This window comes from Lepisosteus oculatus, chromosome 11 (assembly GCF_040954835.1).
Source record: "Lepisosteus oculatus isolate fLepOcu1 chromosome 11, fLepOcu1.hap2, whole genome shotgun sequence".
Classification (NCBI taxonomy): Eukaryota; Metazoa; Chordata; class Actinopteri; order Semionotiformes; family Lepisosteidae; genus Lepisosteus; species Lepisosteus oculatus.
The window spans coordinates 7,873,247-7,886,732 of record NC_090706.1 but is presented as its reverse complement, the minus strand read 5'-3'; the positions used below and the strand labels follow the sequence as shown (position 1 = coordinate 7,886,732).

Sequence of the window (13,486 nt, the reverse complement as noted above, 5' to 3'; positions counted from 1 at the left end):
CGTCTTGTAAACGCATCTGGCATTTGTGTGTGATTTTCTCAGTCGGAAGGATCCCAAAGTGCCTTACAAGTAGGAAGGGAACTCTTCCCAGCCGGTCCCTTGATGCAAACTCCTCCTAGAGATATGTCCCAGTGTTAAGGCCAAAGCAGATCTGCAGGTTTTCAAACCATGCACAGACGTGTTACTGATCCTTTCAGAGCAGTTCTTTATAAAGGTGGAAAAATGCTTTTTCTTTTGGTGTAGAGATAAACACTTTAAATAAATACCCGTGTTACACGTGAACCTGGGTTCTATTATTTAGGCAAATCATCCAAGGACAAAAACAGAAAACAAAAATAAGAATTCCCGTCTATTTGCAGGAGGCTGGACATTTGGGTCAGTATGTCCATTTCGTAACCTCTTCTTCTGATTCAGGGTCATGGGGAGGCCAGAGCCTATCCCAGCATCAATGGGCACAGGCAACATGGGGCCGATTTTCCCAGAAGCCAGTTAACCTGCCACTACGTCTTTGGACTGTGGGAGGAAATCCACATGAACATGGAAAGAATATACAGTACAAGCCCCTTGTAGAGAGCACCCCAGGAACTGAGAAACAGCAATCCTAATCACTGTGCCACCCAACATTCATATCCTCAAGCTTTAATGAGGTATTCCTTATTTCTGTTGTGGAGGGTTTCACTAATTGAAAGATTATTAAAATGAGCAAGGCGTACAATAACTTTAAAAATCAACACCCCTTTCTTTATATAGTAATGAATACAGTATTATGTACTGTCTTAAAACTAATATACTAGTATACTAAAAGTGTGTATGTAGTAAAGCTGTACTAACTGTAAGAGATCTATATTCGGTGGGTAATTGGAATACAAAAACTCAAGCAACCAAGAAATTTAAGTTTGAATACTTAATGAAAAACAACATCTTTAACCTCCGAATTCATATCAAACGCCTGTTCTGCACAAGTCGGCCCTGTGTCGTGTCGGCAGCCGCTTCAGATGTGCACGGAATCCGGGCGCTGGCCCTTTAAGGAAACTATTCAGACAGAGATCCCTCGGGGAGTCGGAAGAAGTGGAAAAGGGCTGGGCTGTCTCTTTAACACAGCTGCAGTGTGCAGAGAGGGGCCGAGGGCGGTCTTGTGGCCGGACACAATAGAGTAACTTTACAAGACAGAGCTGGATGAGACACTGAAGTAACGCTGTTAAAAAAAAACCCTCCTTTACATCCATCCATCTTGGTATGGAACAGGTCCAAAGCATGAGCGCTTTTTGTTTTTAGCCGACGAATAATCCAGGGGGGAGAGAGAGAGAGATGTCCTCGGACGTGAGGAAAAGAAAAACGAGTCCCGATAAGCAAGCTGTGGCCTCGGGTGGTGATAAGCATGTGGGAAACGCGTTGCACACCAGAGCGGTACTGTCCCGGGGGTCGCCTCGCTCCTGGCTCGTCGGACTGTTGCCCAAATTATTCCTTTTGCTTATAACGGTCCCGCTTGCCGCCCTCGGCATCAAATACTACCTGGATTCGCAGCTTCTCAAACGGCAAGTAAGTGATTTGTTATGTAACTAAAGCTGTTACTAAATGTAAGGAGCATCACATGGTTTTCATAATCAAAACGCAGTGATGGAAAAGAAACGGCGATGCACTGTTTTTCTTGTAGCGGTGCTGTGTCGCGACTGGCTCACACTAGTTGGAACTGTAGCCGCAATTACTGTTACTTTGAAGTTGAAGATGCTCATGGGTGCAAGCAGTTGATATTGGCACCACCTTGACGAATGTAGTATGTTTATTGCAATTTTAAATTTCAATTTTTGTGTTGCACGTAAAACGCGTCTAGCATGCCGTTTGTGCAAATGTTTTTCGTCTACGACAGTTTTATTACCGTTTTCTCAGCAAATCTTCGTTCAACAGTTCAAAAAGAGTGATATTTGGTTTCTACAGGTTTGAAAGGGAGCGTTTTACTGTTAAGTATTTTATTCTGGTAGGAAATGTCCTTACTTGCAGAAGTAATCTGATGTCTTGGGGGGTTGAGGATTATTATTGTGAAGATAGAATAATTCGTGTAACTAAGTCAGATTGTCTCATTTGAACGAATGTGCTTTACATCATGGGCCAAACTGCGGATGGGAAATTAACCGTGAAATAAGTCGAACATAAATCACATGGTACTCTCGTAGGAAGGCACCGCTGTTCCGGAATGAAAATTGTCCTCTGGCTGCGTCTCCGGACCTTGGACAAGTTCTGGTTCTGACCTTATAAGGCAGCCTGGCCTCCCACCATTAAACATCTCAGCCAGAGGTTCCCCTGCCAACATCTGGTTGGAACCTGCACGATTCGCACGTCTGCGCTCTGGAGCGGTTTCAGCTCTCTTGTCTTGAGCTCATTAACGATTGCATTGCTCCTACACTGTAAACTGCAGTGTGCTTACTGTACGTCTTCTAAACTCGTTTTTTTTATTGCAAACTAAAGTAATACTCATAGAAAGGAGGGCAAAAACCAGTAGTGTTACCAGTTCTTAGCTGTACATTTTATCTGGGTAAAATGTTGGATATTCAGCGTACCCTATTGAATGAATGCGCTCAAAAACAACATAGCTCAGCAAACAAAGTTTCAGTATTTAATATGCACTATTTTGATGCACTGTGCCTCAAAAGCTTGATCACCAGCTGCATCTTCCTAGTTGACTATCTAACACAGCTGTTTAAAGCTGTGCCAATTGCCCCCACCCCCCTTCCCAATACTGTTCCATGAAGTAGGCTCTCTGCTCCCTCGGGGCCTGGCGGACAGGAGGGGTCACACGTGTTCTCTGCAGCCGCTGTGGAATCACTGGGATTCAGCACAAACACATCGTCCAGCTTGTCAGACTCTTAAGGTCAGCCGGATAAACGGCACCTTTTTCAGTTGCCAGTCAAGTAAGAATAGACACCAGCAGCGTGACATTAAATAAAGATACATGTACTCCATAAATAATCCTGTTGCGGTTGTAAATTAACAATATAAAATTACTATTGCCAGGTGAGCAAACTTAATGGGACTTGGAATTATAGAGGCACTGGCAGAACCTTAAAAAGTAAAAGTAGCCTCAGCTGGAAGAGGTTCTGATTTGCGCTCTGATGTCAAGATGCTCTCCTGCCTGCCATCAATTTCACGCTCCGTGGAGGTGTTCTGTGAGCCTCAGCCGTGGTGCCTTCTGGGTCCAGTGGAGTGACCCAGATTCCTGCCAGTGCCTGGAGCCAGCAGTGTTGGCGCACTGGAAATGAACCGGCTGTGTGTCTCTTTCCAGGAGGCGGGCCTGCACTCCCTAGGAAATGAAGGACTCTTCCTCTTCTCCTCCCTCGACCTGGACCATGACATGTTCCTCAGCCCGGAGGAGTTCAAGCCCATCGCGGAGAAGCTCACCGGTACTGAGCGGCTGGAATGGCAGAGTAGCTGAGTGCCTTGTACTGGAGCAGGAGTGTTCAGCCCTGGTCCTCAAGAGCCACAGTCCTGCCAGTTGGACAGGGACCCTTAAATTGGCACTGAGCAGAGATCTGGACATCACGGCTGATTTCTTAATTAAGCCACAATCCAACCTGTAAGAGGAAAAAACTGGTCTACTCCAATCGGTAAAATTAAAGCGTTTTTGTTTATTAGGTTATACTATTGACAGCAGAGAACACAGAATGGAGTCAGAACATTGGGGTAAACGAACACAGTCCTCTTAAAGAGCAGATCGTTTTGTGTTCTGTGTGGGTTGCTGCTGATTGTCCATGCTAAAGAGGTCAGCCATCAGACTCGGCTCTATGAATGCTCAAGTGCAGTGGTCACAGGCCACCTTGTCCTTGTTCTAGGGTTCATTTCAGGAAGGTATCGTTGGCTGGAATGAAAAGCAGAAAATGCTTATGGCTCCCAGGACCAGGGTTAGGGTTAGGGGATCCCTAGGTGTTAGAGTACCTAAGAGCTGGAGAGAGGAAAAACAGCAGAATCTGAGGGAGAGAATAACTTTCCTTACATGCACTTGGAACTCCTAGGGTCTGAGCATACTGACTCATATTCTGGTACTGGTTTACCATCTCAGCAAATCGGTTTGCCCTTGGTGCTCAGGAAGGGCTTGTCCCCTCTGCCTGTGTCTCCTGGCCAGGAATCACCCCTCCCTCGGAGTTTGAGGAGGAGCTGAGCCACGATCCCAACGCTGAGGCCCTGACGTTGAAGGCCAGCTTCCAGCCCCTGCTGATGGACAGCATGACCAAGAGCAAAGACGGCTTCCTGGGGGTAAGGAGGGGTGGCCCTGTTTTAGATGTTGCTCGATTGGCACTCTTGACCAACAAGCTCAAACCGCGCACCTGTTGCCCTGTTTCCCCAGGTTACGCGCAGTGCTCTCAACGGGCTGCGCACCTGGACGAGTCCCGCCATCCCTACTGCTGAGTTCTCTGCCAACCAGTTCAGAGCCTTCCTGCCCCCCAAAAACAAGCTGGAGGTGGGGGACACCTGGTGGATCATTCCCAGCGAGCTGAACTTCTTCACCGTCTACCTGCCCAACAACCGCTACCACCCTCCCACACCCAGGGGCAAAGAGGTGACTGCTTCTGTGCACCCAAGGGCAAAAAATACTGCCCTCCCACACCCAGGGGCAAAATGGGTAACTGCCTCCCTGCACCCAGGGGTAAAGAGGTAATTGGCTTCCTCCACCCAGGGGTAAAGGGGTAACTGCCCTGGCCTTGTTAGCAAGCCATTCTCCATTTCTTTAGGCGTGATTTAATATCCATTTTTTTAAGATGGAATAAACGATGGCAGATTTACCGTAAGGAACAGGCCAGATACGTAATGCGAAGCCTACATTCAAGTTTTAGTATTTGACTCGGAAACATACTCATTATACAAGCATTTTATTTCTCTGTATCAGATTTGGTAAACCTATTTTTTGGTGGGCTGAGAATACTACAACTTGTTTTGAAGTTGTTAAATCTATTGAAGTTGTCAGGACATTTCTGTTACATTAGAAATTAATACCACCTTCACACACAAACATTAAGATACAGAGCATGTTTCGGGTAAGTCAGCGTATGATTAGAAGTCACCTGAAGATCAGTCACATTTGAATATAGATCTGTGATCACAACTTGTACGGCTGTGCAGCAACATTGCCTTTGTGCTTGTCAGACTTAAAGGCTTGTTCTTAGTTGTTACCTTTCATAAATACCTCCGTCCATCCACTGTCGAAATGCTGGTTATTTCTGCTAAAGATTGCAGCCGTGCAAAACCTGTCTCAGGAGCATGGGGCTCAGTCCATTTTAGCTGCAAGGTGAGTATAACTCATACAATATACAATATATACAGTGTGTCTGTGTATTTTTTTGCACTCTTGGGAGGCAGTTTGTCTTGAGAAACGTGGGCGAAACTGGAGTGTGCCAGAGAACATCCGCACGAACACATGGAGATCATGCAAACTCCACACAGAAGTCTTGAGCGCAAACACGGCTGAACATATGTGAACGAAATCTTTTTTTTTCCCCTCTCATTTCTAGGTGATAATTCACACCCTCCTCAGCATGTTCCACCCCCGTCCCTTCATAAAGCCCCGCTTCGCCCCTCAAGGATCCGTGGCCTGTATCCGCGCTGTCAGCCAATTCTACTACGACATCGTCTTCAGGTCCGCACTCTTTGGATTTGAATCAGTTGATTTTTTCATAAGTGACTTGCTCATCTTATTTCATGAAAGAGTGAGCTGAGGTATTACTTCTGTCCCTTTCAGTGGTTTCAGGCCAGTGTGTGCTGTACTGTGATGGGTTTAATGTATAGAAATCAATGATGGCTGAAACCAAAATGTCAGGATGTATTTGGCATAGTGTGTTTTCTTCCTCAGCATTTTTGCACAGGACAAAACTGAGATATTATCCAAAAGGCCAAAAAACATTCACAGAACCTCAAGTTATAACATTTTTATGCGTGTCTGCATATTTATTCTAACCTAGGGAGACAGTAATCCCCCTGTGAGTGCGAAAAAGCCACCAATGTGAGGTTGAAGCCAGGGTTGTAAATGTTAGGGCCTTCTTGTGTGATGGTGGGTTCCTCTCTTAGACCGACTGCTGTGTTCAGGAGCACTTCTGTTACAAAATGTCAGGTCAGAGCAAGCTGTGATCTCGGAAGAAAAATAAGATGAGATAAATTGTCTCTATAAAAATGCAGCATCACATTCAGGTTTTACCAGTTTTGTATTGCTACCTGGAGGATCACATAGAGTATTTTCAAAAGTCCAGGACAACGATAATAGGTTTAAGATTTTTTAAAATATGTACACAGTATGTGTGTGTGTGGAGGATAGTCATAAGGACAAACAGCCAAAATGGAAATGTCACCTCTGCATCTTGCTGGTTGATGGTGCAAGTCAGTGGCGGGCAGGAACGATGTGTTCTGTTGCCGCCTCAGGATCCACGCAGAGTTTCAGCTGAACGACGTCCCAGACTTCCCTTTCTGGTTCACCCCGGGACAGTTCACCGGAAACATCGTCCTGTCCAAGGACTCGTCTCACATCCGGGAGTTTCACCTCTACGTCCCCAACAACAGGTCAGTGCTGTGTCGGAGTTTCTTCTCGGCACGCTTCAGTGCACTTAAAAGAGTGAAATGGTTAAACCCTGACCAAGCTGTCCAGGCATCTTTCTGCATGATAATTAAATACGTCACATTCTGACATCATTACAGTTTGCTAAAGTGACAGACTTTGGTACTTTGTTGTGTGTGTGGGTGAAACAGCCAGCTCAAACTGTTTCTGTAATGAAACGGGAACCAGTTTTAGGAATTGAGAGTGACTCTAGAAAAAAGAAAGAAAGAATGATTGACAAAAACAAGATTTTTTTTTCCCACTGGTAAGTTTTGGATTCCATTTGAAGCTGTGACATCTCTCCCCCCTCCCTGCAGGTCACTGAATGTGGACATGGAGTGGCTGTATGGGGCCACAGAGAGCAGCAATATGGAAGTGGACATTGGCTACCTGCCCCAGGTACTGGACCTCTGAGCTACTGGCACGAAATGAATAGGTGTAGTGAAGGGTTAGTCAGATGTACACTGAAATTTCTCAAGCTTTGATATTTCTGTGAAAAGCAACCTTCCAGCCACAGGCACAGATCCTTAGCCACAGTGCCACTGCTCCACCCGACTTTGTGAGTCCTAATGCCCCAGTGTAGTGATGGGGACACTATACTGTAAAAAGGTGCCGTCCTTCAGATGAGATGTAAAAACCAAGGTCGTGACTCTCTGTGGTCATTAAAAAATCCCAGGGTGTTTCTCGAAAAGAGTAGGGTGTTACCCCCCAGTGTCCTGGCCAAAGTTACCCCTGGCCTTTACCAATCATGGCCTCCTAGTAATCCCTGTCTATGAATTGGATTCATCACTCTGTTTTCCTCCGCACTGATAGCTGGTGTGTGATGAGTGTACTGGTGCACCATGGCTGCCGTTACATCATGCAGGATTGGGCTGCACGTTGGTGGCGGTGGAGGGGAGTCCCCATTACCCGTAGAGCGCTTTGTGTGGCGTGTCCAGAAAAGCGCTGTGTATGTGGAGGGGCTGTCTGTTGATTATGATGAGTGGTCCATGTGCGAGGGTGCTCTCTTGCAGATGGAGCTGCAGGCCGTGGGCCCCTCCATCCCCTCCTTCATTCACGACGAGGAGGGCAACGTCATAGACAGCCGGGGCGCCAGCGGGGAGCCCGTCCAGTTCGTCTTCGAGGAGATCCACTGGCACTCGCAGATCAGCAGAGAGGAGGCCGCCCGCCGTCTGGAGGTCACCCTCTACCCCTTCAAGAAGGCACGTTCCCTGGTCTCAGACCTCTAGCTTTCAGCCAGTCAGTGATGTTTCTCTTGGGCCCGGACATAGCTATGTGTTATTCAGCCCATCTTACTGCTGCCAGTGGGGAGAGAAATAAGGTACAGACAGCTGCCCGAATTCAGACTGCCAGAGCAGGGGTGGTGTTTGGAATCAGGACTAAAAAGATATTGTTAGGCTTTAGCGATTATGTCTGCTATCAGCCAGGCCATGTCACACACTGAGGAGATAGGCGAGTGACTGCAACCCAAAGGATCTGTTTTTGGTTTCTAATAAGCTGCTACAGTGAGTGAGCAAGGAGATTGAACGTGCGGATAACTGACGTTTGTAGAGCAGCACTGCTTCTACATGTGAAAAAGCTATCCAGCATGACGAAGAGGCCGGGACACAGCACTCCTATAGTCTCGGCCCGTCTGAGTTGTGGCGCATTCTCATGGAGCAACGCCCGGCCTTGTTTTGCAGGTGTCTTACCTCCCCTTCCTTGAGGCCTTTGACAGGGCCAAAGCTGAGAACAAGCTGGTGCACTCCATCCTGCTGTGGGGGGCTTTGGACGACCAGTCATGCTGAGGTGGGCTGGCAGAAGCAGGAGGATGGAGGGGATGGGGGAGTTAGGAGACACTGACACTGATAGAGCAGCTCTACACAGCAGACATGAGGCCAGAGAGCAGAGTGGGAGTTTGCAGAAGAGAAAGTAAAATCCAAATGGAAAATATAAGTGAATAGTAACAAGCTAATAAGTCTTAAGTGAGAGACAATAGACTGAGATCCTTACTAAGGTATATATCTAGGGCTTGATAGTTGTGATTTGACACACTGGAGTGCATTGCAGTTCCTGATCTTAAGGGATGTTGCAGGATATGATGTGCAAGGCAAGATGTAATGCATGATTTTGAGCCATGTGATCAGATCTGTTAGGTTTGAATTGACGATGTGGTTCGATTAGATGTGACCTGGGTGAGTGACACCTCTCCTCCCCCCACACACTCTCTCTCCCTGCTGCAGGTTCGGGGCGAACTCTCCGGGAGACCGTCCTGGAAAGTTCGCCCGTCTTGGCTGTGCTGAACCAGAGCTTCATCAGCAGCTGGTCCCTGGTCAAAGAGCTGGAGGAGCTGAGGGTGAGTGAGCCCGTGGCCTCGGACCCATTTCCCAGGGTAACCGACGTCATCACGGCAACTTCCAGCAGAGTTTAGCAGCGCTGTGCTGAAGCAAACCCCAGACCTGAAGCATTTTCAGTCTTAAAAACTTTGGATCTGGCGTGTTTCTGTAAAGCAAGTTGCTCATTTTTTGGCCTTTTTCTCTTAGACACGGTGACCAGTTGGGAAATGTATTCAAATAAACTTTATCGAAAACTGGCACTGAGAAACAGAAAATGGGAAGCACTCCCATTCCCACTGTTACCACCTACAACCTCAAAAACGCGGCTGACACGCCCCCTAAGTAAAAGTTAATACAGCTTGTAATCTTAAGGGGGAACTGCAACACTGTTTTTATATTTCAGGGTTAGAAACAATCTGCATTTATGAATACCACAATGAAAATAAAATGTGTACAGCAACGTAACAGAACAGACGAAGTCTCCAGAATTCTGTGATTCGGAATGAGGCAAAAAAAACTCCTGTGATTTGAAGCGGCCCTGTTAAATTGTAAAGAAGCAGGCTTGTGAATACACTTTTAATTGATTTCGAAACATTTTTGCAGAAAAATACAACTTGTTAACTCTGCATGCAGATCACGTGGGAACATTTCTGTGGTGAAATGTCTGCTGCACAACCTGTACTTATTCCCTCATACATCGCATTGCATTAGTCATTACGGAGACTAGTGGGCTGCTTCACATTTCAATTCACACAAACTCTTGCTCTCTCGGCCGTGGCAAGATCAGCGGTTTGCAACAAAATGGAGACCACACAGTACAAAGTTCACGATTTTGTGCTTCATTCAGAATTTGCCAGCATTTTGCCATACTGTCAATTTATTATGTCACCGAGATGGTCTCAAGGATCAACACTCCGTAATTTGCAGGAGGGGAGTCTTTTTGAGCCACCTTGTAAGACTTACACTTCCCAACACTTTTGATGTGTCTCCTGGTGTGCATTTCCCCAGGATGACTCTCAGAACCCCAGCCTGGCCCAGCTGGCTGCTCTGCACCTGGAGAAGTACAACTTTCCCGTAGAGATGATGATCTGTCTGCCCAATGGCACAGTGGTGAGTGAGCCTTGCCCCTTGGTTCCTTGATGTTTTGTTTCCTCTCACTAATGAGGTCCAATTCACGAACTCACTGTTAGTCCAGGCTAAACTGTGCTGTTATTCTGTTGAAGAAGCAGGTTTGTTTAATTCTTTGTGCATTTACTTCTGTGACTGTCACGGCATACAGCACCTCCTCTCCAGACATGATTCTTGCATTTTGATGGACACAGTTTTCTTATGGTCTTCATTTTACGTTGCTGTAAGAGAGATCTATAGCACTTCTGTTAAGTTAAATTGTCCTGTTACAAACCTGTGACAGAAACAGGAGGGGGGAATAAACTGGCTTTCACACTTAGATTGTGTATGTGGAGAAAACCCACCTGATGTTATAACTTTGGCTTACCATAATTAAACCGAATCTGATAACAACTACATATAAATGCATCTTTATGTACACCAGCAATGTTCCTGTAGTTCTTCATTTTCTGCAAAAGATACCTTGTTAACTGACTCTAGAAAAAATGATTTATCAAAGCGTTTAGCTGCAGGTCACACTTGGGTCGTACTTTAACAAGACTACAGTGTGACTTATGACTAATCTGTGACTTTTGCACCTTGGCTGGTTGTCTCTCACAGTGGTTCTCAGCCCTGGTCCTGGAGGAAAACTGTACTGTGTTCTCTGGTTTTTGCTGCAGCTGCGTTCATCATCACAGACTCACTTTTGAAGCTTTTAAAATGTTAAACTTTCAGCACTTTGAAGGGGATTTTTCATTGGTTTCTTCCCCGAGTTTCAGAACTATTCTCAGATGAGGAGTGCTGCTTGAAAGGCACCCAAATAGCCCTCCGCAGAAGGAAAAGAACAAGCTCAGTCTGAGAGGGGCTGATACATTGTCATTCCCACCTGCGTCGAGTTCATTATTAACTGATCGTCGGTTTTCATAAACCGAAGTTGTTTGTCCGAAATCAGAATGAGCAAGGAGGAAATTCTGTATGGTGAAGTGGTGGGGAAAATATACCCTTGAGAAAAAAAAGGTTATTTAACTTGGGACTCAGAACAGAAACAGGTTAACCGAACGTCTCAAGAAGTAAGCTGGTCAGTTAACTCCATCCATTAGCACTGCAGACTGAGAACTCAGCTAGAAGGAAAACCAGTGGAACACCAGGACTGGAGGTTGCTTGGGAATCCCTGTTCTGTTTACCTGCAGCTGTAAAAAAGTGTTTTGGTTTGGAATGAAGGGTCACTGCAATAACGTGTAAAATGGTGAGTCTGACTACCGCTCTCTGCCCTTTCTCCCCTCCCCCCCACAGGTCCACCATATCAACGCCAACTACTTCCTGGACATGACCGCCATGAAGCCAGAGGAAACGGACGGCACCACGTTCGGCTTCGCGGGGGGGTTCGAAGACCCCTCAACTTCCACTTACATCCGCTTCCTCAAGGAGGGGATGGAGAAGGCCAAAGAGTACGGGGGGCTGTAAAGGCCAGCGGGAGGCGGGCAGAGGGAGAGCGTCCGGGGGGGGTGGGGGTGGGGGGAGGTTTCTGGGAAACAGAGTCACTATCGGGGACGAGATGTGATTTCCAGACGTTTACATACACCACGGGGGTGTGCTGTTTCACACCTGGGCAGCTGATGTTTCTTTTCTTTTTTTGGGGGGGGTCTTGAGAATGCTCCTGACTGTAGCTGTGCACGTGGACGGTGTCTCACGCTGATGGCCTTTCTGGCCGAGAGTCTCCGTTTCACTGGCCTCTCTACCAGTCGCTGCATGTTCTCAGCAGCACATGGGTGTGTCCGATTCTTGTCCAGACAGGAGCCAGCTCCCCGTTGGAAGCAGACAATCATTATGCCACAAAGATTCCTACGGATGCTAGCATGTTAGTTTAGGGAACTGTTATAAGTGAGTCTGAACCATCAATGAATACTTTATTAATTATGCGGTTAGTAGTTATTTAATAGGAAGATGGGCGATAATGACTTTTTTACTTTGAAACGTAACATAAAAATTACGTTTATTGTATGTGTTGGGTATGTATTGGAATTTTAGGCGTTACTCTGTAACTGAGGACCGTGCCATTGACCTGTTGTGACTCGCATTATATATACTGAGAGTCATTTAAGTTGCAGCAGCTGACAACTGGAGCACTTGTTGCATTTTTAGTGTCTTTTGTTAAGGATTGTTCATAACGGATCTTGCAATTCTGTTATTTCCCTACTGGCAGCCTGGCATGTTTCAAGTCTTGCCTGAAACAAGAGGCACCCGCACCAAAATAAATTAAAAAAATGAAACCACAGAATAGGCACATTCCAGTGGCACATGTTCTGATGGAACTGATTTCCTTATCACACGAATAACAGGTTCCATTTTTGCCTTTGCTTGGCTCCTGATGGGCTTGTGCTGTTTTATTTAACCAGGCCAAAACTGGGGTGACTTTCCTAATTTCCTACTTGTTTTTATTTTTAAAATTGTTATACCAAAACAGCAAAAACTGCACTGCGTGAGTTGATTGCCTTACATTTCTGTTTTTTGTTTTCATTTCTTGTCTGTAGCGTTGAAATGTGCAATACTTTCGTACACTGCAAGGTCTGTTTTCAGTGTTTGCGGTACCACTTACTTGCCTGCAGGGGGCAGGGTGGAGTGGATTCTTGCTTCCAAGACTGCTGCAGTTAGTGACGGCCTCGTCTGAAAGCTCTGTGTGGGCCGGGGGAGGTCTGATGTTTTGCGGTGGTCTCTGGATGCAAATCCCCTGCTCTTCCCCGAGAGGAAGCAGATGGTCTGCATGCAACACCGCAGGGGGACGGATTTGTTTTTTCTCGTCTGCGCAACACGACACCCTTGTGGTCTAAGGGCAGCCTAGGCAGGCGAGTCCAAAAACTGTTTGGAGGGCAAAAACCCCACCTTTCCTCACAGATGCTGGTTTTTCGCTGTGTTTTAAAGGTCTCGTTTTTTTATTTTTTAAAATAAAATCAATCCGTTGAACTGTAAGTTTTTGAGTTCTGTCAGATTGCCTTATGAAAAACCCTACTCCCTTTGCTGATGTAACGCACATAAAACTACACCAGCCTTCTGGTGAATATTCATAGAAACGTGTTTCCCCCCCTTTTGGTGTTTTTCCTTAATTATTCATCATAGGGTGGTGGTGGAGCGTTCGTCTTTCTGATGAGGTGGTTGGGGCAAAAGATCCCATTAGAAAGATTTGGGCTATACATTTCCTAGACTAGAAATTCCTCAGCAGCAAATAATTATCTCGTTCAGTACTGCAGTGTTTCTGCTGTACATCGCCTGGCTTGCCTGGCAAGAAACAACTGACATCAAGTTGCTTCAGCTGTGAGGTTTAGGTTTCAGGTTCATCTTGAGGATTTTCCAACCCCTCTAAAATTAACCCTTAGAGAACTGCAGTTATAAACCTGTGTCGGTTATGTCAGTAAAAACACTGCTGTAAATTGTCATTTGTTCAAGCGCAGGCAACAGTATTTTGTGCTTGCTTAGCAAATGAACAGCTGCTTAATGT

The 13,486-nt window shown here is 46.1% G+C and overlaps 1 protein-coding gene across 1 annotated transcript; it reads left to right on the top strand.

Moving 5' to 3' along the window:
- Positions 1-1,053: 1,053 nt before the first annotated feature.
- On the top strand, positions 1,054-12,960 carry selenon (selenoprotein N). Its single transcript, XM_069195519.1, has 12 exons — positions 1,054-1,539; positions 3,278-3,395; positions 4,115-4,245; positions 4,337-4,549; positions 5,499-5,623; positions 6,400-6,537; positions 6,889-6,970; positions 7,585-7,773; positions 8,254-8,359; positions 8,794-8,906; positions 9,895-9,996; positions 11,287-12,960. Exons 1-12 carry the CDS (start codon positions 1,309-1,311, stop codon positions 11,455-11,457), a joined length of 1,719 nt encoding a protein of 572 aa, XP_069051620.1. The 5' UTR covers positions 1,054-1,308; the 3' UTR covers positions 11,458-12,960.
- Positions 12,961-13,486: the final 526 nt, after the last annotated feature.